At 36.0% G+C, this 24,232-nt stretch overlaps 1 protein-coding gene across 2 annotated transcripts; it reads right to left on the bottom strand.

Moving 5' to 3' along the window:
• Positions 1–2,079: 2,079 nt before the first annotated feature.
• Positions 2,080–24,223, bottom strand: rmc1.S (regulator of MON1-CCZ1 S homeolog). 2 transcript variants are annotated; one of them, XM_041584117.1, is made up of 21 exons: positions 24,095–24,223; positions 21,371–21,447; positions 20,605–20,689; positions 19,581–19,637; positions 19,054–19,140; positions 17,282–17,422; positions 15,806–15,906; positions 14,662–14,751; positions 12,684–12,789; positions 11,995–12,106; positions 10,121–10,165; positions 9,472–9,525; positions 8,341–8,469; positions 8,115–8,221; positions 7,901–8,020; positions 7,522–7,599; positions 6,572–6,676; positions 5,340–5,408; positions 4,330–4,555; positions 3,728–3,814; positions 2,080–2,232 (listed from the first exon to the last, which is right to left on the bottom strand). In XM_041584117.1, the coding sequence occupies exons 1-20, from the start codon at positions 24,191–24,193 to the stop codon at positions 3,762–3,764; spliced, it is 1,941 nt and encodes a 646-aa protein (XP_041440051.1). In that variant the 5' UTR covers positions 24,194–24,223; the 3' UTR covers positions 2,080–2,232; positions 3,728–3,761. The 2 variants fall into 2 exon arrangements, with proteins under 2 accessions (XP_041440051.1, XP_041440050.1); XM_041584116.1 differs by lacking the exon at positions 3,728–3,814.
• Positions 24,224–24,232: the final 9 nt, after the last annotated feature.

A 24,232-nucleotide genomic window follows, 5' to 3' on the forward strand; every position in this document is an offset into this window, starting at 1 on the left:
AGGATAGGGGGGTAGTGATTTTTATTAGTAGGGGGGATTTGTTTCCCCTTAAGCTCTAGTTAGAATGCTAATGGATAGTGTAGGACTCACATACAAGGGACCTTGATGTGGCACGTGATCTTACATATTTTGGCCAAAGTGTGATACGAACGCCTCATTTTTTGTAATAATTATATTTAAAGGCAAACCGTGCGCTGGCAATTTTTCTCTTCCTGTACCCTAATATTGCATGCCTACCAATCTAACCAATGTGACTGCTCCACTCAGCAGTGTATTGTTGCAAGCATAAAATTTAAGGGTTTAATCCGTTTACCACTAAATTAAGGGCCTGTCCATCTGACTAACGACAATGTACCATTCCATAGTAAGGAGAACTACTTTGCATTCTATTGTGGCAAAGTATAAAGCATGTATAAAGGGGCTCGAAGGTGCTGAGCTTTAGCTCAACCACATATTGCAGTTTTAGTCAGCAGCATAGCTCTTCTACGCTAAACCCAATAATATAATCTATTTTTTTAAGCTTTCATACTAATATCATCAGTTCCTTAGATCAATTCCAATGGTGCAGGCAGGATCACTATCACCATACACTACAAAAGTATTTGTCTTCAACAGATCAAATAGGGTTCTAGAAATGTTGTGTTGTAGTTAGCACAACACACGCACATTTGCACAGCAAACATTTAATACTTAAAAAACTTCTAAACTTACTAGATTTTTTGTGGCTAATACCATTCCTTTAGTGTCAAATAAGTAAATTGTAGAATTTATTTTAGGAGGGTTATCCCATAATAAAGTAGTGTACCCCTATATTTATTTTTGTATTATTTTTGCCATTGTGGAACTTTTTATTATCAGTTGGAACATGAAGCATTTCAACCTACTAAGAGAAGGGTACTCTCTCTGTCTTGGCTATGCTCAGTGTATAAATCTGATTACGGATTCACTTTTGCATACAGACAAAGTTGCCACACCTAAACAAATTAAGTGGGTAATCCTTTGCTGCTATTACAGCCTCTTCCCATCTGGGAAAGCTTAAGCTTAGAGTTAAGTTAGAACACAGTTGGGAATCCGGTATTTTAATTCATTCTATAGGTTCAGTTGGGTGGTGTAGACCAGTTAATTTATTCCAATCCTAACTAAGCAACCTAATGTTTTACTAAATTTGTGTATGAGGCATTATTATGCTAAATAGGAAATGTGCCTACCCCAAACTGTTGCCACAAATAGGAAGCAGAAAATTGTCAAGGATGTTATTATATATTATTAATTTAATTTGCCGTTCCCAGGGACCATAGACCAAATCATGAAAAAAGCCCCAGACCACACTTCACCAATAGGGATGGGCGCATTTTTTCGCCTCGTTTCGCCGAAAAAATGACACCCATAGACTTGTATGGAGACGTGCGTCAAAAACCCATAGACTTTAATGGGCGTCTGCGACATTTCGCCGGCGGCGAATTTTTGGCGAAACGAAACGGGTCAAATTCGCCCATCCCTGTTCACCAATCTTTATAGATGGCATTACAAATTAAAGGGTAATTATCCATAAGTTTTTTTGGCTTATATAAAATAGGTGCATAAACACAGTCAACTGTTAAAAATATTTATGTATTTCACAAAGACATACATGATTCCTCAGACAGAGGAATCCATGATGGTCTACCTCTGACTCTAATGGGCCATTTCCTGACCCTATTGCAGTCATTTAACTCCAATCTCACCTTGTTTCTTGTTAAATCCCCACATTGTGAGGTGATCCATACTTTCACAGAATGACCAAGGAGTAGATAAATGCTTAGGTAATGTTTCCACTGATCCCACAAGGTTTCACTGTTACTAATACAGCCAATAATTTTCTTTCATTTGCAAATGTTATATTTCATAGGCTGGGAGAGGGTTTTATTATCTCCAGATATGTAGGAGACCAGACTTGAGTTATGCTTTGAGTAAACCCAAAGCATAAGATTTCTCAGAAAATGCAAATGAGAGACAGATTCTATATTATAACAGTTAATTAACGAAAACATGAACTTGCTAAGTTAAAAAAAAAAAAGAAAAGAAAATAAGCTATCAATCTGTAGTTCAAAGTGGTAGATTGTATTATTGTAATAAATAAACTTTATACAATTTTTGTAAAGTAAAAAAAAAGTCAAAACGCTGGGGGCTTCAGCAGAGCCTGTTCACCAAATAGTTGCTTGAAGAATGCAACATGTTCTTCACAGTGTTCTCCTGTATGGTAAAAAATGGAGCCGCCATTAGATGGATACAAAAGGTACAAATGTAAGGGAAGGGGGCAATAATACTTTGTAGTACTCTGTATGTCAGAGGAACCCTATTGTTGTACAGATTCCATATGAAAATAAAGGCAGAACTGTGTTTAGAACTGTGTGTTAGTTCACCTTAATATAGGTTTTTTTTTTAAATTTGTTTTTTTATTGAAGTCTCGTCACAGATTTAAATGTACATTCATACATTGATGTCCTCATTGTTACAAGTAGAACATTTATTAAACAATAATAAAAGCATTTTGAGTAAAGCCTGTTTTGTTTGCTATAATATGTTCATATTCTCTGAAAACACGCAAACTTGGTAGTGGCGTCACATTTATAAAATCGCCACTATTTCTATCCAGGTGACTATGAGAGACCCCTTCTATTTTCAAATCCTAATAAGTATTAACAAAACAACAACATAAAATAAAACATTTAGATCAGTTATGCCCATTACTCGCCCTTGTTAAAAGGGGCATCTATACGTTTTCCTTTATCTATGTGTCTGTGAATCCTGGGAGGCAGCCAGTACATCCATTTTATTCAGACCGTATTGCTAGAATAAGAGGGTTAGTTCCTCGGAGGCTTTCTAGGTCGTACCACGTGGTTCTGTAAAATGTAGAAACTGTCAGTTTTCTTATGTCAGGGGGGGGAGACTTAGGATATAAGTGGTCCATATGTCAAAATATTTGCTAGTATGGGATATTTTGTTTATGGATGCTTCCAGCCAGTCCATGTGGAATAGGAAATGCAGTTTATTTTTTACTAAATTCATGGAGGGTGGGTTGGGTGATAACCCAATCACAATGTCTGATGTTGAAGATCCTGAAATTATGTCAGTCCATTTTCCAAAAGAGGTGCCATTTTCCAATGGGTCTAGGTTTGTTTTTGTAAGTTTGTAAATGTAGGATGTGGAGCGTGGTGTGTTAGTTCCCTTCCATATATGGTTTAATGGACTAGATATGTCTTGCTCTGTCATCTTACGTAATACGTCCCTTGCATAGTGGGTAGCTTGTAAGTAGTGGAAATGTTGTCTGCAAAGAATCGGGTGTTTAGCAGATGCTTCTGCGTGTGTCATGACATTTAGCGTGCTAGTCAGTATGTCTCTTATGCAGTAGATGTCATTGTTTCGCCAGGTAGTGAATGTATTCGATAATAGACCATTTGGGAATTGTTTATTACCAGTCCAAGGTAGATATAGGGAAAGGGCTTGTGTGGTATTTCCTTTATGTCGGGCGTATCTCCAGGCTTTATAAGATAAAGAGAGGGTTAGTTTTTTTGGTCGTGTGTGAGTTCATTAGGTGGGAGGTGGAGTAAGGTATTTAAGTATGTAGCATCCATAAGCTCTTGTTCTAGGTCTAAGTTGCTGTATGTGTTAGTATTGTATATCCAGTCACCAGCATGACACAATAAGGCAGCTTCATTATAGTCTTCAACAATTGGAAAGTTAATACCTCGATAATATAGGGTTTTTTTTAATCGATTTATTTAAAGGCGGAGACAAGCGGATCTTCTCTGTTCCACACCTCCGTGTATCTGCACTGAAAAGTAGAGTTTCCATCTGAGTGCAAGTAAATATACATTTAACTTCTCTTCTAATAAAACAGACAGGCTACCATCTCTGCTGCCCAGCACGACTCTAAACATTTGATGAAAATGTAGAATAAGTGAACAAATGTGTCTCTCTATATTTGCTATATTATATCTGACATATGTTCTTGTATCCATTCTATTAATACTGTACTGTGAATTGTTGACAGAGTAGAGGGGGAAGGCAACCCATTTGGGAGTCTAGTGGAGCAATTGGAGGGATTTGTTAGGTTTAAAATAGGTTTTATTTCTAAATTAATTTATATCCTCTCAGTGCAGTTGTTTGCAATGAATTCTACAACAAAAAAAACTAAGCTAGAGTGCACCTGCCAGCCCCATTGGTTCACTTTCAGATTCTGAAAGCAAAATGAAGTTTTTTCTTTTAGTACAATATGTTCTTCTCAAAAATATTCAACACAGCAATGTGGGCTGTTGGATTAAAATTATATATTCCCCTCATACTTGCCTGGTGTAAAATTAGGGTTTCCACGCAAACGCTGATTTCTTTGTTCAAAGAAACGGAAGACAGTGTAAAAAAGCATGTTGTCAGTAGTCTGCTTTGCAGCATCTAGAAATTTGCGAGCAGACGCACTTTCTTGACCTCCTATGCTCCTCACAAACCTCATGGCTGCCAAAACTTGCTGTTTGGAGAGCAACACCTCTACAATCTCATCATTGGCTGTTGAAAGCCTCTGGAGAAAGGTAAGAATTCAGAATTACATTTTTGATTTGTATTGCAATCACTGTGTATATTTTGCACAGGAAAAAGTTGCACTCCTTATTCAGAAGGAATACTTTCCTCATTTATAACCCTTCTTGTTATTGTTAAGTAGTCACCCATTTTTAAATATATCATGCAGATTTCACCATAATATAAATAATCAATTTTGGAAAAAAGCACTCAGAGTGCTAGAATCTAAATCGACGGTGGGAAGGCTTTTCAGGGAGATTAGTTGCCCGAAGAAGAGGCAATTTGTCGCCGGGTGAATCTTCGCGTGTCTCTGCCCTAAATAAACTTATAGTATGATGCAGACAGTGATATGCTGAGACAATTTGCAATTAGTATTCATTTTCATTATTTGTGGTTTTTGAGTTATTTAGCTTTTTTATTCAGCAGCTCTCCAGTTTGCAATGTCAGCTATCTAATTTACCCTATCAACCATGCACTGATATAAATAATATGTGATTAAAATAGGAGAGGGCCTGAATAGAAAGATGAATAATAAAAAGTAGTGATAGCAATGCATCTGTGGCCTTACAGATCATTTGTTTTTTAGATGGGGTCAGTGGATTTCTTATAATGATGCCAGCTCCCATTTAAACTTAAACTTTTAACATAACATTTTGATTCTCATATGCATTTAAACATTTAGCATTTCTGTATAGTATACGTTATGTAATTTATGGATAATAATTATATTAGATTTTTAATATGTGTCTTTTTTATACAGTAGGTGTGATTTTTTTTTTTTTTACCTTCAACATATCCAGTGAGAGTTGATGTGCCGGTGGATATACACTCTCTAAAGACAACAATAGGCAGGCCTGAAAGCAGAGTATTTTATACATTTTTATAAACCAACCTGAAAGTTCCCTTATAAACCATATGTCTGCTTTGATGGCAAGGTGAAAAAAAAAATGAAAAAAAAAAAATAAATTAAACAGTAAATTGTGTATACAACATCCTTATAATACAAATACTGTTTATTATTTAATAGCTTCTAAAAACATATACTTTTATTATATCTAGTATAAGGGGGTAAATTTATCAAAGAAAGGTAAAGGGTGCTAAAAACTTCATATACTTGGTTTATTTGTATTACTGCAATAGTGTGCCAATTCCCACAGCCCTATTCCTCTAAACTTACTGCACCCCGATCTCAATTTACACAGGTCTGTGGAAAGCAGCACAGTCCTACACACAGTACATATAAACCAAGGATATACTAATACTACACTGTTACCTGCCATTCAAATATTAACATTAAAGTATTATATGCAAATTCCCCAGACACCAAGTAAGTCCATTACATGTCTTGGGGAAAAATAAAGAACTGAAAAATATAAAGTTCGACACTAGGTAGAGGTGCACAAATGCTAAAATGGTGTCAGGGGATGTGCAGTAAAGGAATGGGTGGGAAGCCACAAAAACATTTGTACGTGTGGGCTCCAGTGAACCATTTGGTTGTAATGCTTGTGTAGTTTGTGAACCTAAAATAAGTGCTGTTATGAGTTATAAAAGATAGGATGGGATAGGAAGTTAGGATTCACTCAGGGCAGAGTATGTTAGTTACTGGGTGAAACAATCCTCATTGCAAGCACATGTACAGTACACCCTAGTAAGCAATACCACAAGCCACAAATAAAGCAAAGTTGACATTGACTGGCTCCGCAGAACTAAAGACCTACAACTCTTGATAGTTCAGAGGTCTATTACAGGTCAGCTTGCCCTGAGGGTTATTCTAATATTTAAAGCACATGATCTTGAATTGGTTATATGTGGTGTAAGTGTAAACTCCTCAACCTTATATAAACAGTGATTTATTATGAACATTTTTAACAAAAAATAACTGAAGTCAAAACACTCACTTGTCATCAACTGAGGACTCAATGGGCACACACACAAAAAAAAAGTCAAGCTAATGAGAAGAGGCACCTCAGACAATCTAGTGAATGCATTAAATAATTGTTAAGTGTCAAAAACATACCAGAGGTTTGGAGTCACTGAGAACATGATATTGAAGGAACTGATGTAGCATGTAGAACAGATTGTGCTGTACAAGTGTTTTGATCACCAGTTCATAGAGGTAATGCTAAAATGCAGAATTCAGAACATAAACATAAGCTCTGTTTCACATGAAAACACAGATTAATAATTCATTTGACTTCTGTACAGCAATAATGTAGAATTGCATACACGGGTATAGTAAGTAAAGGAAGATACTACTACAAGTGCACTATTAATACTAAATGAAGGCACTGAGTAGGGTTGCCACCTTTTCCCAAATGTTTTGCTTTGCAAAAGGGGGTGAGATTTGTATCTTCCCTTGTATCTCCCTCTTATTACCGAGCTCCACAACCCGCCCCCACTCTCTAGTTGAGAAGTCCGACTCTGATGCTGCAGCCACTTATAACAGGGGAGACCCCGCCACCCGCCTGCCCCCTCCAAGCTACACAACAACAACGTGTAAATCCGGGAAAGTGGACTGGTGTGAGACTCACTGGATACAGGATCACGTCCAACTGAGCCAGCAGCCGCACACACACTTGGCATCCCCTGCAGACTGCACGCTGACGCAGACCACACAATCAAATCGTCATAATCACACGAGACAAGCTGAGGAATTTGGAGCAGGCAGGGAGGGAGGAGGGAGAAGCGAAGCTGAAAGTAAGTGGCTTTTCCTCCCTGCAAAAAATTAGCGGCCATGTAATTGCCGGTATTATCTTAATACTGGCACCGGCCCCAATACCCGTTTTACCAGCTAGGCCGGTAAAATACCGGCCGGGTGGCAACCCTAGCACTGAGTGATCAGTAAACTGTTCCGTCACTCGTGTTTGAATATGTTATTAAGTGAATATCAGAATCTGCATGATTTTTAGTATCACAAAAAGAAAATACACAAAAACAACCAACAAGTCATTCAAATGTGTTTGCTACCTGCACAGGTATTTGAAACTGGTTGAGAGAGCGTATGTATTCCATCAAAACTGCAATTATGAACTTGTGTGGTGCCTCCTAGATAAAGAAATCAGAAGCCTAGTAATTTACCAAATTTACCAAAGTTACATTGCGGAGTTTTGACACTATGACACTGAACAACAACTACTATAATGCACAAATGATCTAGCCTAGCAATTATTCTGAAAACAATGTCTCTGCTCCATCAGCTTGATTAAGAGATCCAAGGAGTGTATATTAAATATTAATTATTTTTGGTTCAATCTATGGATATCATGAGTAACATTGAAAAAGTAACACTGAGACAAGCTAAATTTCACTTTAAGCTCTCATGGATAGAAACAGTCAGGTCACTCACCTTCAAGTCAGTAAAGACAGAGAGAACATGGGTGTACATATCAGACTGGTCTATGACAGCCTGGCCACGAACAGGCCTTTTCAGCAGTGCATTGCTTCTGCCCTGACTGGTCTCAACAGCCTGCAGAAAACAGGCAAGAGTTAATGAATTCCCTCCTAATATTGTACAATAGCATACAGAAGAAAACCCAGAAATGTTAAGTATGCATACTTACCAAATTGTAGCTGTGCTCAGCATCCAGGTATTTTTTATATTCACTGTTGAGTTTGTCAAAGACTGTAGCAATAACTGGTAGCAATGCCCTGTCTGACTGAGTTAAAACTTTGTGAGAAAAAAAACAGATTATACCAAAACTTTGTGAGAAAAAAAACAGATTATACTATACAATTGGCATTTGTTCACTCAAAATCCCCATCACAGATGTAAAATGTAGAACTTACTTTGTGAACACACAGACAAGATTACGGATTTGCAGTCCTTTCGCTGCAGGAGGAAATCCATTAATCTTCCTTTGTCTTGAAGCAAATGGACTATTGGCTGAAGTTTTATACGTAAATACCATAGATAACCTGCAGATATAATACAAGTAGATTCTTAAATGTAAAAATGGGTAAATAAAACATTAATTTCTGTGTGAATTGTAAAAAAAATGAAAAATTGAGAGAAATGCTAGTAGTAGAAATTTTAGTAATGCTAAAAATGTAAAAATATTACAGAATACGTGTATAACAGTTAAGAAATAGTAACAGTTTGCTCTCCATAGGAACAGGCCTCCCAAAGTTTGTTGATTCTGAACATGACCCCAAGCCATTATGTTGTTTTAAAATTGTAACACAAAAGAGTGAGAGCAACAGCACACAAATCACTTTTATCATTACAATTTGATCAAGGAAAACAGCACTGCCATAAAATATGAATGATTGCTCTGTTGTTTAATTATAAATAATGCAAACAAAATGTAGCATTAAGATGGATTTGTGTTTTAAAACATTTATTGTTCTAAATAGAAATTGGCTGGCCAAACTAGTCTAAGCATTAACAGTGAGTGAGATCGACTATTTTACATAATTTTACATAATCTAATTTAATAATATATTAACACTATTAAGAATACCATTATATATAATATACCCGTTGAACGTGCCGATCCTGTAATATAAGTGAGACAAATTGTGCTGTACATTTCTTTAAAGGGAATGTCTTTTCCCCCATGCTCCATGATGATATGCATTGTAATCCATTTGTAATTTCTAGTGATTTTATGATATTATATGAATTGTCATCATAATTCTAGTAATTATTGGGTTTGGTTTCAGAGAAATATTGTGCACCGCTGACATGAATGTGAAATACTTGACAGCTCCATTGTGCTTTTCAGACCAAAAAGAAGAAACCTTACTGGCACTGTCAAGAGTTTCCCATTCAAGTCAATAGATTTGGAAGAAGACTATTTGGGGTGTTTTTCAGCTGTCTGAAAAAAGTATGTGTTATCATTCCTGTCCAACACTATACAAAAACAGAGAACAAGTCATTAAATAAATATAATGAAAATGAACTTTAGATTTGTTTACCTTCACTTGCACTGATTATTATATCTGGCTGAAAGACAATCCAAGATGAGGAATCTGATAGTTAAAGAAAGTTGCCACCTGTTGCTATGGTTAAATCCATGTTTCAAAATGATGTAATGCTGAAACGACCTGGAACAGCACCGCAGATTAATTTCAGTTAAAATGTCTTTATTGCACACTTAGAGCATTACAGTCTAATCTGAAATTAGAGCTTGGTATATCTTGTAATTGGTAGGATTCAGACACAGAAACACTCACCCACTTTCTGTAAATTCAGCCCTGTAGAACTAACTTTCTACTAACACTATATTTATTTTTTAATAATAAAAAATGTTTTTTTTCCACTTTGTATTCATTCCTAGTCTTTATTGTGCTCTACTTGGTATGCCGTATCTGTGTTAAACAGGTTCGCTATATAATTAAAACCATATTATTACTTGCAGGTTCATTTCCCTCAAGGGGAGGCATTTGCCCAGAGTGCAAAAAAAATACATGGGAGAAAAAGGCTTTACTTTTATATTTATTTTTCCAGTTTTACTGGACTTTTACTTTCCATGCAGATTGTTTTCCCAGTGTGGCGCATAATAAGCTACATGCATTGTTCCATTCATTCTCTATTTGCTTTCGGCTAAATTGGTGAAAAGGATACAGAGCTTGCAAGGCATGGGAGCCTGTGGGGCCACTGCAGAAGGACCTGCAAAATAAGAAATACATTTAGATAAATAATAATATATATATATATATATATATATATATATATATATATATATATATATATATATATATATATATATATAAAACAAATTAGTCTAGAAATGCAACACCCTCTGTTTTGGGCTTCTGTACCAGCACAAGGCTACCACAGCCAATTAATAATGTAGGTCTGGGCCTTTGGATATGCCTTAGAGTTTATAGACCATCATTTAAAATAACCGATTTAAGGCTGAGTAATCAATTCATATTTAGATTACATAGAAAGCATTGGAACAAGTGCATTTTTTATCAAAATTAATAAATAATCAGCCCTGTAGATTGAGAAAATAATGTTTTCTCAATAAATCTTGGTAATAGTAGGTCAGAAGACATAATTAAGTTTTACATTGCTAAACAACTGTATGTACCTCAAAGCTAAAACTACCTTTGCAATTCAAAAGGCACGATCATCTCAATAGAGTGACTTTTTATGGCTCTTATAAGTTATGAACAGGTCAAGCATTTCTTACAAAGTGTAACGGATTATTGAGCTCACACTTGGCCCCAACTCCGATCATATACAGGTATGGGATCAGGAAACCCGTTATCCAGACAGTTCAGAATTAGGGAATGGCCATCTCCCATAGACTCCATTTTATTTAAATAATCCAAGAGAATCCCTTTTTCTCTGTAATAATAAAAGAGTACCTTGTACTTGATCCAAACTAAGATATAATTAATCCTTATTGGACGTAAAATCAGCCTATTGGGTTTATTTAATGTTTACATGATTTTCTATTAGACTTAAAGGAACAGTTCAGTGTGAACTGAAAATAAAAACAGGGTAACTAGATATGCTGTGCAAAATAAAAAATGTTCCTAATATAGTTAATTAGCTATAAATTTTATATATAAAAGCTGGAGTGACTGGATGTCTAATATAATAGCCAGAACACTACTTCCTGCTTTTCAGCTCTATAACTCTGAGCTAGTCAGCGACTTGAAGGGGGGGGGGCCACATGGGACATATCTGTTCAGTGAATTTGCAATTGATCCTCAGATTCAAAAGAAACAGATATGACCCAGGTGGCCCCCCCCTCAAGTCTCTGATTGGTTACTGCCTGGTAACCAGTCATTGTAAACCAAGAGAGCTGAAAAGCAGGAAGTAGTGTTCTGACACATCCAGTCACTCAGCCTTTATACATTACATTTTTGCCTAACTAACTATATTAGAAACATTTTCTATTTTGAACAGCCTATTTCCCCAGTTTTTATTTTTACACTGAACAATTCCTTTAAGGTATGAAGATTGAAAAAAACAGAATGATCCATTATCCGGAAAACCCCAGGTCCCAAGCATTCTGGATAACAGGTCCCATACCTGTAAATGCAATCAGATGCCAAATGCTTGGTTAAAAAGAGCAGCAAGATACCACAACAATAAGCAGATATCTGGATATATTAGAGCTAAAGTGGTGTGAGTAATGTTCTTGGAATATTTAAATAGCTTATAAAAAGCATTCACAAAAGTTTTTAGTTTTATGTCCCTCCCTAGTACAAGGTCCTCTCTGTTCAAGTCCTCAGTTTAGCTTGCAACTACATGGGCAAAGTTACTGTTGAAAATAAAAGTTGAAGCACCCCATGGAGCATCCCAACAAGTTTACGCAAGGGAAATAAACACTAGATAAACTCATTGTGTGGCTATTGTAATATAGCTTTGTCACTTACAGTGAAAAATATACTATGTGCAGGATTCAGCAGTCCCTTTAATGATTTTATTTCCACCTTGCTAATATCAGAATATTTAATAGTGAACTAAAGAATCTGTACCTGCCACAGACATTTGGTAGGGTTGTATAGAGCGAGCAGGAAGCACAGGCTGGTGTAAAGCTACAGTGCCATCACTTTCTCCTCTTAACCGGATGTCAAAGATCACAGATGTCTAAGGAACATAAACATTTAAACATTATACATACCAAGGACACTTTCTAAAATAAACTAGGCTCTACATTCTGCTGCATATATTTCTTCCTGTATGATTATATAATAATCCCTGTATGTTTTAGAGTTTACATAGCAACTTTATATTATTGTAAATGTATTGTCTTACAGCAGAACAGGCAGTTGTTTTGTTGGTTGTCTATGTTAAGCATTAATGGCTTCTAATGATAAACTGGTTAATGTGCCTTGAGTCCAACATTCAGCCAATCCTGATTGTACCTCATCAGCATTGATGTATTGTTAGGAAATTTAGCATCACAAAAGCTTAGCATCACAATTAACACAAACCCTATGCTTACCAGAAATCTTTACTGTACAAATTCTCACTCATTTCAGTATCCATTTCATGCACTGAATGAAGTCTTGCAACTCATATTAAACATATCCTACAATTAGTATGCAACTGCAACAGTTTGACGTTACATACATTTATTTTTCCTCACTGAATTCAACTAAAATGCAAGCTGTAGCACTATGCCCTCACTATGAACTTTCTAACTGACATAAATTGTATTCACCTCTGTATCCTGATGATGAACAACTACAAGATTATCTACTACATTCAGAGCGAACTTTCCAGTCCGGTTAAGTTTCAGGATGTGCAACTTCTTACAGGTGCCTTCTCTGGCAAGAGATAAGAAACAAGACAGCAAATAAAAACAAATAAATATAGATAATATGTAGATTGGTTTCAGTGTTGTTGCAATATGATTAAAACAAACAAGTTTATGGCTCATGTATACTATTTTTTAGACATTTTCAGGATGTTTGATTCACTTAAACGTATTAGTTCCTTGTCTTTCTTTCCTCAGCCATCAAGTTATAATTCGTACTCAAAAAACCAAATTCTATATACGCAGTTGGGGAGATTGTCAAAAAGCATGTTTATTATAATTTCATACTTAAAGGATAAGTAACACGAAAAAATTTGACGTAAAAAACAACTCTAACAAATGCTTGATTAAAATACCTTGCTAAAAGTCTGCTTCCGGTCTACTTAAAAAGGCAAAATGGCGATATCACAGGGATTATTTACTAAAATCTGACAATTTCTCATTATTTTAGAAAAAACACTTTGACCAAACTCCATCCCATCATTAAGTTAATTCGAAAAAATCTGGATGTGGGAAAAGACTCAATAAATTCTTGAAAAAATCTAAATCGTATTTTTTTTTTTTGGATTTGATGCCGAAAACTCAAGACTTTTTCAGATTATAGCCTGAAAACCACAATTTTTTCAGATTCATTTACGAAATCCAGAACAGATCATGATATCTTCCAATTGTAAAAGGGACATCTGCCATTGACTTCTACATGACCTCAGGAAGTTTGAGATGGATTACTTTTTTATTTGGACTTTTAGTAGCCTCGGGTTTTCCCCATGAAAAAAAAAATGGTGTTTTCTCCTTTAAAACTCTGACAAAAAAACGGACTTTAGTAAATAATGCCCTTACTGTACAGAATCCAACATGCGGCACTCAACTTCTCCTCCTGGTCCAAGCAAGTGAGAAAAAACAAAAGTCAACTGTTGCCGCTGTGTAAGAGCAGTGAATAGCACACTGATTTTATGGGGTCTTCTGTAGTCCTTAAATTTATAGCTGACCTAAGTGCTGCCTTCACTGCTCACAGTTCATACAGAGCTCAGAGTTTTAGCAAGTATTTTTAATTAAGCATTTAAAATACTAGAGCTAGTACTAGTGCAGCGTAGATTTTTTTAGTTATTAAACACAACCATAAAGGTGTCCCATTGCGTCCCCTAGTTCTCCATGGAAGTTGGAAAAAAATTCTCATTGAAGGATTATTTTGCATATTGATGCTGCCAAGGGCCTGGAGAGCTGAGGAAAAGTTGTTTGTGCAATATTGCAGGGATCTGTAGTCCAGCAACAATGGAGTTGAGCAGTGCTGTGCAGCAGGGTTTAGTGCCCCTTTAAGATTACTTGCACTATATATTATATATTTATTATTACAGCAGAAAGGTTACAGCCTAAACTTAAAATACTGTGTGCTGCTCTACAAAAACAAGAGTTTAAGTAAAGTGTAAGAATTTGAAAAAATTCAACAATTTATTTAAGTGTTGCAGACAAGCTTTGCATATTTAGCACATCACTCCTATAATCCTGTGCTTTTTTTTTTTTTTTTTGAGATGGCACCCCTGAATTTTAACAGTGCGCCATACGCAAAATAAATCCCCCCCCCACAAGTGCTATACTAAATAACACAAATGACTGTGTCCCCTATATCTAATCTGGTTGCAAGTATCAGCATTGTAGGGCCATTGACCACAAAACACCATGTGAAAAGGTAGACTGCATGGCACAAAAGGCCTCAGGCCAGCCTAGTGACCAGTATATTTCAATATTGTAGATTAGAAAGCAGTGTAATAGGATTCTTAGACTTATTTCTGCCCTTCAGTCAGAATGAGTTGTCTAAACCTTAGAAGCTATTTCTAGAGCTTTCAAAAAATAAAAAACAGTCAAAGAGAAATATTGTGCTTACCGGGGTAAATAGTAAAGTACCACCTCTGCTCCTGCACTACTGGATGATTTGAAATGATGCCGTAAATACAGAACATAAAGTTGACCATATCTAGAAGAAATATTAGAAATTAAACAATTATAGAGATAATACTACTTAACCTAAACCAGTGTTTCCCAAACTGTTGAGCTGGGGGTGAGGTTTGATCTGGATTAAATGTTAAGGTGATCTGTTAAGGCTGAGAACTTATTTGCAGGATAATATTGAAACTGTAGGAGATTGACTATACCATAAATATTTTAATATATACTTAACCTTGCCATGAACTAAATGTTTAACCATAAAGGTGTGTCAAAGCACTTTTTTTATTTTGATGGACAGTTAGATCTATCTAAGGCCTCCCTTTTCTAGCAGATGTGTTAGAGGTAAAAGAAATGACCAATTCCAGCACAAACAAAATATAACAATAACTTTGTTGATTTAAAAAAGAATCAGTCGAATACATCTTTCAAAACGTGCCCCCCTCAAAAGCTATATTAGCGGTCTGTCAGACTCCCAACTCCTGCATAAGGAGAGGATGAAGAGAGGAGATGTTGAGAGGAAAACAGTAAAGAGTAAAATTATTATTTCAGAAATGGGTCAGACCTTTTAATAGATCATATTTATGTATTATTTTAGTATGGTATTTTGCAATAGTTCCCTTTTTTAAAAAAAACAAAATTGCAAATGGTCTCAGTCTACTACTGTGTACATCATACTAAAAGTAAATGAAAACTCTGCTTCATCCTGTATACATCAGGACGTTTACTGGAGATGTCAAAAGACAATTATTATATTTTGGATTATGATTATTTTCCAATGGCCACAATACGTAATAGCCATTTGTATCCCTGAATGCCTCTCTTTCGGTGGTTCTGTCTAACATAGTCCAGCATTTTTTTTTCCCCTCTTTCTCATACCCAATGACACCATACCATTACAAATACGACAGTGAATAGTAAAGGGGATTGGTAGCTCTCAAAATCCCAGGAATTTTACTATTAAAAACATACATATACAGTATATGCATATACTCTTAAAGGAGTAGCTTATACACCAGCTGTACTTTATATCAGTTATGTCTTTTTTTGCAGCTTTTATTCTATAACAGTTCATATAGACTTACATTGTTGCCATGGCTATATCTCGTTCAGAAACTTTTGTTGACTTGGCTATTAATGTGGGCAGCTCAATTTCAAATTTTGTCATCTTCGACACTGTCCCAGCCTATTGAAAAAATATTTAAAAAAATGTCAATATATATATATATATATATATATATATATATATATATATATATATATATATATATATATATATATATATATATATATATATATATATATATATATATATACTGTCCTATGAAAGTTGCACAGCATGAGGTTAATGTACTACCTAGGTGCCAGTGCAAGAAATAAAAGTACAGAGAACAAATGTACGGATTTATGGCAAAAGGCTGCTATAAAGTGAGGTGTATATTGAATTCCTTTTACAGAAGCCTTAGCTCGCCCTGACCAGACATTTCATCCTTGTGATACCTTCAGGTCTCAGAGATGGCTCTGGGAAGTGCCTTGATACCTTCATTCACAAACCGTTATATGCTTAAGTTGAAACTGCATACATTTATCCCAGAATGAGAAAGTCTACTGTGCCATACTTATGCTACATAAACGGCTGGTTCCTTATTTGGCAGATAGTCAGGATTCCTGTCTGGATTTCCATTGTTGTAACAATAGGCTGGATACTCACAAAAAATGGACACTTATATTAGCCATGAGACTGACACTGATTTTTGGATTTGAACATATTCAAAAGGAATACTACACCAGATGTTTTGTACCAGAACTGACTGCAGTTCCATTCTTCATGCTGCCAGTAAGCACCTATCCACCACCATTTTCTGAGTAATCAGGGACAGAGGATAATTCTACCCATACAACTACATGAGATGTGCAATAGATTTCTGTAGAAAGGTTATGTGAAAAGATTCATTCAAAACAGTTGGGAAGGGCCCTCCAACAAACATAGAGGAATAGAGGTAACATTGAGCGGAAAGCACCTTTAATTTTTACCACCACATTCTCTGTGGATTCCCTCTGGTTTCCAACTATATCAAACAAATTTGGCTCATAATTAATATTGATAAATCCCTGTCTCTGCACTCAGCCCCCCAAACCAATGATTGAGTATAGTAGAGATGAAAGTCTAACTTACCCTACTTAAACCTAGCCCTAACACAAGCTTGGCTGTTCATATGTCCAGACTGTGTCAAACACAGGTGACTTCTTCCACATCGACACGCAGGTAGAAGTTCCAGATTAATTACAGACTGTCTGAGGACACGAGTTAGCAGCTGTTCTTGCCTTCATATTGCTGATTCCAGAGGACTTTTTTAGCTACTTTTTGATGCCTCATTCTACAGTTACTTTTGTTATAGCTTAATCTGCTTGAAACATATTTATGTTTGTTTCTTTACTTACACAAAAGCTATATACCGCTGAATACAGTATACACACATTTTGCAGGAAAAGTTGAAAGATAAGTAGCTACATGAACACTAATCTTTTTAAATTCTAGTTAAATAAAAGTTACAACTTACTCTGAAATAGAAAGGCTGCAGCACATTGCACAAGTTTGCAGTAGATATTAACATCACGGCGCTCTCTGGGCAATACATGTACCAATTCACATTGATACTGTGGCTCTTTAAGAGCTTTACTGTCCGTTTCTCAGGCAATACCTGTAGACAGATATAATATTTTAATATTAGTGTCTAAATGTCAGGAAACATTATAAAACACAATGAATACTTTACATGTTGCCTTTACCACTTGTTAAAAAAAGTTACAGCAAATTTATTCCTCTCCTTTAATGTTTTTTTCCTTCCTACTTTTCTCTCACTCCTCTATCTTTCAGGGAACGTGTTCCCCTGTTGTAATGTTACAAAATGAAAAAATATTTTTAAAAACTCTACATTATATTTTAAGATCTCTAAGCAAATCTCATGCGTGAGAAATGTTGAAGAGAATTCCTTAAAAATGTGTAATTTGTTGGTAGAATTCTGTTGATGATGAAATTGCCCAAGGTAACACACAAGGTACCCAATATAATTGATTCCCCTTTAGATCTGCAGAATGACACACTCTGCACTTCAGTCATATAAACAGAAGCAAAAGTGGTTTGCATTTTTAAGCTGCAACACAAGCATATTCATAGAACAGGTATGAGATCTGTTATTCGGAAACCCCTTATCCAAAAAGTTCTGAAATACAGGACGTATATGGGGGTCATATCCCATATAATCAATTTTAATCAAATAATTTCCATTTTTTTTAATTATTTCTTTATTCTTTGCAGTAGTAAAACAGTTATTGTATATATTGTATTGGATATAATTAATCCTTGCTGTAGGCAGAACAATTCCATTAAATTGAAATGGTTTTTTTAGTTGACATAAGATATAGACATCCAAATTACGGATACTCATCTGTAACACCCAAGGCTCCGAGCATTCTGTATAACAGGTCCCATACCTGTACTACTGCTATAAAAGTAATGTGGAGCATTCAGGAAATATGTGGCAAACGTCAAATTTCCAATTATATAGGAATATACTGCAGCATTCATGGGGACATTGTGGTTGGTAGAGGCACCATAAAAGGAGATTTGAAAAGCTAGCCTGTTGGTCCTGCTGCCCATGCCAATATTGTTTCCTGAAATCTAAGTGTGGGTTATGTCAACCTGCAAATCCAATTAGGAAACAGTTAGGTACACAGAAAAGGTTAAATACCCTACAAACATGCATATTATTTTTTTTTTTATAGTTTTAACCATTTCTGAGCCCTTCTGTTTCATGGTTGGCCATTAAAATAGCTGAATTGTTCCGATACAAGCTTGCTGAATCTGAAAAAAATAAGCTAAAATATATTTATGAGACAAGTTATAAAATATGTGCTACAGTTCAGTGGATTTTTATCATTATAAAAACAGTTCTCTTCTAACAACATGCCCATTTTAACCCCTGCTAAAGCATCATTGCTCAGACTTTAGTAACACTCATAATGTACTTAGATAAAGCTTGTTTTTAGCTCCAAAAGTGACGTTCTATCCAAATTCTGAATCATAGGGTATTCTAACTTGTTCTCTAAACATGATTTCCACTTTTACCTTTGCAATAATTAAAGGGAATCTAAACTCTCTGAAATTAATTGTAAGTTGTAATGTTATTAATTACAAAAGAGAAACAAACGGACATGCTGCCAAAAGGTGGTCAGACTATTCCAAAGATTTTGAAAAAGATAAAAGGTAGATATAAGTAGGAGGGAGGTAAATCATAACATAAGCAATCAAAATCAGCAGGCATTACATTACCTGGTAGAACTCAATCCCTTGATCAGTGATAAATACAATTTCTGTAGAACTAGTCCAGCAGAACCCCAATATTCTTGCATTTTTGGCCTTGGAGAGAAGGTAAAGGATGTTAGGGAAGAAATTGCAGAGCTGTACTGAAAATTAATACTATTCATCTATACTAATAAAGCAAAGCTAACCTTACCATTAAACATCTCAGAACTGCTCCAGCAGTCAGCCATATTGCAGACTCAAAAAACTATGGTCTGATATTTGTACAGTGTCACTTTAGAGAAACCTCAGACATCTCAAAACACTATTATCTGTGAATATAGCCTGACTCAATATTATTCACATATTAGCATGTGCATGAGGCCTGAAGAGATGACTGTCAAGCTTGCTCTAGGGTGGAGGAGGTAAGGTACTAGTCTGAATTACTTGCAGTCTCACCAGGCTATAGGTAACGGTCTGATTTACTTGCAATCTTAACAGGCTATTGTTGTATCATATTAAAATAAACATATTAATGGAAAAGACCAAGTACTTACCTTACATTCCTGAGAATATTCTAACTGTGAATAGTCTTGGATTAAGTTAATAAAATCCTGGAAAAAAACAAGTTTAATATTGATCAACTAAAAGTGAATAGCGTTCATTCATAATGTAGTTAATCAAATGCACTTCTGGTGATAACCATAATGCCTAATATCTGCTAGTAAATGCTAAAAGTTATATACTTAATTTGGATTACTGTTGCCAGTTGATATATACATTCTGCAAACACAATCAAGAAATCAACATTAGATGTATCAATTGTGCTATCTCAAAATGATTTAATGCAGCTTAGTCTTTGTGACTATCACTGGTTTGATCAGGGTGTCCAAACCACATCTGCAGCCTATTCTGATTTTTTCCTGTATTCCCTATTATGATTATGTTGGAAAGTGCATTTCAGTAAAAGGAATCTAGCTGCTTGCATTGATGTAAAATAAGTTGCACTAAAATAAGATAGAATTCAGCTTGAATGATGACAGGTTGCTATGAGGACAGAAAACCCCTGAAATTAGAAGCAAAACACCGTTAGCAACCAGTGCACAGATTCCTAGCTGGCCAATTCCAATCTGAACAGCGGCAGAGCTTTGAGCAGCCCCACACACCTTCAATGGAAACCATAATGTAATCTTTGTGGTGGACATTGCTAGCACATTGCTTTGTGAAAAGGACAATCATTCTCCATTCACTGGTTGTGTTCGTTCTTCCATTTGTGAAAATTAAGCTCTAGGCCAAAAGTAAACTATGCAGCTACCACAACTCATATGACTATATTCTGACCCCTTTAGTGTACAGTCATATGTTGTGTATGGTCTGCTTCTCTCATCTGCATTTTGTAGACAGGTGGAGAGAAGCAGATCTATTCCTATACGCTCCTGTGTGATATTCCACTGAAAGGCACAGTTTTGGCCTGAGTGCAGATACTTGGAGCGGAGGATGGCCTAGAAATGAATTATTTTATGTTTTTTGTGCTGATCTCCACTTCTCCATTCTATGAGGAAAAAATTAATGATCACCAACCACAGTTCTACTGGTCCTCTGCACAGCCAGGATTTTGTTTTCAAGGGAAAACTTAATACATTTAACTTCTCCTTTATCTTCCATTCTTAAAGGAAAAAGAGAAAAAAAGTAATAAGTTACAACTTTGTCAATTACTACTAAGTGAAATAAATATAAAACTGGAGATGTTATTTTGATGCAAAGTCATTATTTATGTACACAAATGAACCACTCCATTTAATTACATGGAAGTAATCTCTTTGAAACACAATACAATAATGTTGTACAAGATTTACTCCTACTCCTGACTACTTTTAAGATATCTCCCATGTAAAACAGGTCTATTTTCACTTTATTACGTTCTCTTTAAATTTCCAAGTATTAAACAAATGTAAACTGTAAGTACAAAACAAGGGTTTATTTAAATTCCCACAAACACATAATAATCGGTGACTTTGTTAGTCACACAGTGAATCCATTTACATAACATACATAGACTCATCAAACATATGCTGTTCTATCTGAAAGCAGAGATTAAATTAGAATCTGCCAGCAACAGAAACTATGTGCAAGGTGCAAGCATTGGGTCAGAATAAAGACCATAATTATATATGAACTTTATAATATACTTAATGGTGCTTGTATCTAAAACTGAGCAAGGTGTCCATAGTCTCCGTGTATTTAATCTACATATTTGTAGAAAGAGGGCCTCAAAAATGGTGACTCTTGCCAGCTCAAATTTATACTTTTTTAATAAAGAATATTAAACAACTGTTAGGCACAATACCTAAAGCAGATTGGATTTTTGTCTTCAGGTCCCTTAACAACAACACCAGTGGCACCCCCCGAACGAACTGCAAATACCTAACAGAAATGGAATGCAAAGAGAATTAAGTAAATTATCATTTGTGTAAGTTTAAGTCTAGGTTTAGTTTTCACATTATATAAACTGACAAAGCTATAGTCAAAATACAGCAAAGATTCAAAGAAGCAGACGGCACTTCTGAAAATGGGGTTTATTGGAGTACCTAGTCAAAATACAATTTTTTTTTTTTTTTTGAAGTGCCATTTACTTAATGGCATTGTTTACCTTTTTAATTAACTAACTTAATTTAGTTTAATTTAGTAAGTGATATTCTAATTTGCAAAAGTTTTTTTATTACTTGTGTTTTTTGATTCAAAGTATTTAAATTGAGCAGCTCTCCAGTTTGCAAGTTCAGCAATCTGGGAGCTAGGGTCCAAATTATCCTAGCAACCATGTCCCGATTTGAATAAGAAACTGGAATATGAATAGGAGAGGGACTGAATAGAAAGAGGAGTAATAAAAAGTAGCAATAACATAAATTTGTAGCCTTGCATAGCATTTGTTTTTTAGATTGAGTCTGTAATCCCCATTTGAAAGCTGGGAAAAGTCAAAAGAAGGTAAATAATTCAAAAACTATTAAAATAATTAAGGCCAACTGAAAAGTTGCTTAGAACTGGCCATTCTATAACATACTAAAAGTTATCTTAAAGGTGAACCACCCCTTTAAGACTTAACATAAAGTTTTAATTTGACGTGCCATCCTGAATGCACATCTATGCTAAAGTCAAGGTGCCCTTACATGTGCCAATAACAGCTGCTTATTGGTCCATGTATCTCCTATAGTTGGGACAATCAGCAGCTGTTACTGGCACATGTATGCAGGCTTCAAATTCTGTCAGGTGAAGAAATTGGCCTGCTGATCCTCTCCAAATGAGCCAGCACAGGTCAAAACAGGCCAAATGAGCAGGCTTGAATGTGGATGGCTATGGATATCAATCATACTTAATGATGCTCTTTGAATCTTAGCTATACAAATTTGTGACTAGTACCCTTGAACAAGAAGCAGTGAAATTTCGTCCAAAACCTTGTATGTGCCTCTGCCACAGGTACAAATTAAATTAAAGAAACAAGTAAGGACAACAAGGAATGTTCTGTGAGGCAGATGAACTTCTCCAAGAATTGTTTATTACTCACACAACATGTTTTGAGCATACTGGCTCTTTGTCAGGTCAACACTTGACATGTTGTGTGAGCAATAAATGCTCTTTTGATTTTACACAATATACTGCAACTTACTTTATGCTGCAAAAACCAAGGCATTAAAAGGGGCAATGTCAACTATATACACTTTGGTTTAACAAGAGCAAAACAAATAGGACTTGTGTTTAATATGTATGCTATTGTTTTGGTTTTTACCCCTGCCAGGTCCCCTTCCTTGTAATGAGGAGTGTTTGTTGTAATACAGATAAGTTCTGCATAATCAAATGTATTCCTTTTCGCTATATAGATCTATATAGATCCCTGTGGCAACTAATCAAGCCAGGGTTGCCAGGTTGGCAGGTTTCCAACCAAATTGGGCTACCAATTTAAAGGAGAATTCAGCCTGTGGGGAAAAAACCCGTACCCCCCACCCCAGGTAGACCCCCCTCCCTCCAAGCTAACTACCCCCCCCCCCGGGAAATGCCCAATACTCCATACTTACCCCTCGCCGAAGATTCCTCCAGTGAAGTTGCACGCATCCATCTTCCGGCTCCTCGGTAAGATGACTTTGAGATCAGCAATTTGTGATTCAGCGCATGCGGAGTTGTCACAAACCAGCAAACTGTACCAACTGCGCATGCGCAGAAATACTGATCTCCCAGTCAGCTTACAGAGGACGCGGAAGATGGACGCGTGGAATCACACTGTTAGAATCTGTGGCGAGGGGTAAGTATAGAGTATGGTGCATTTCACCGGGGGGGGGGGTAGTTCGCCTGGGGGGAGGAGGGTCTACCTGGGGTGGGTGGTATGGGTTTTTATTCCCCACAGGTTGAATTCTCCTTTAAAGACCAGGCAGGTTTTTAAAGTACAAACTAGCCAAGGTAGGGATTTGTGTTACTTTTCGAACCTTTGGCTGGTTTGTATTTTGGAAACCAGCCAAAGTGTTTTCATTCCCTAATGTGAAAAGACTGCGTCTCCCAATGCATGTTGCGTAATGTAGTTTTTGTTTACCAATTTGCCAACTGCCAAGTTCAATGCAAGACTACAATACCCAGCATGCAATGGGAGTTACCAGATTTATGGCCCTGTCTCCCGTCACTCTTAAGCATTCTCACATTTTCTGGTGACTTTCCTCAATTTCAGACAATTTTTGGGCAAAAATCAGCTGGCCACCTAAAAAGGTTGAACTGTTTCACCAATATTTATTGAAATTGTATATATATATATATTAGGACCCCTATACCTCCTGGGCCCCTCATCTGTCCCATTTTGCTTCATGGAAAAGTTAAAAAAAAAGGCATATCTTCATATATTTATAGATTTTCGTGTATTTTTTTTAGACTTTTTTTTCACTGCACATATTGTGCTATTTTTGGGCTACTTTTGAAGTGCCTCTTGGTTAGTTTTGGGCTGGTTGTGCAGCTGACTTTGGCTGTTTTTGAAAATTACGTCCTGGCAAGCAACCAATCAAGCATGGCCATAAATATAATCATCATCATCCAATACCTGCTTGTTAGCCTCATCGAAAAACACACTGTTGACGCTGGTGGCTTTCTCAAATACGACCGGCCTGTCGTTGAGTTCCAGGTAATAGTCCTGCTCCATATCTGTGTTTGTCAAACGAGTAAAGATGTTAAAATGTCA

The sequence above is a fragment of the Xenopus laevis genome, chromosome 2S (genome assembly GCF_017654675.1).
Source record: "Xenopus laevis strain J_2021 chromosome 2S, Xenopus_laevis_v10.1, whole genome shotgun sequence".
Lineage (NCBI taxonomy): Eukaryota > Metazoa > Chordata > Amphibia > Anura > Pipidae > Xenopus > Xenopus laevis.

What these genes read in the sequence shown, in the direction of transcription:
- rmc1.S (XM_041584116.1), bottom strand. Translation starts at nt 24,193, where the DNA reads ATGGAGCAGGACTATTACCTGGAACTCAACGACAGGCCGGTCGTATTT. An exon ending in AAAAATCCAATCTGCTTTAG is followed by an intron (nt 20,690 to 21,370) that starts GTATTGTGCCTA and finishes TTTTCCTTTAAG; the next exon opens with AATGGAAGATAAAGGAGAAG. An exon ending in TTCATCATCAGGATACAGAG is followed by an intron (nt 12,107 to 12,683) that starts GTGAATACAATT and finishes TATGTTCCTTAG; the next exon opens with ACATCTGTGATCTTTGACAT.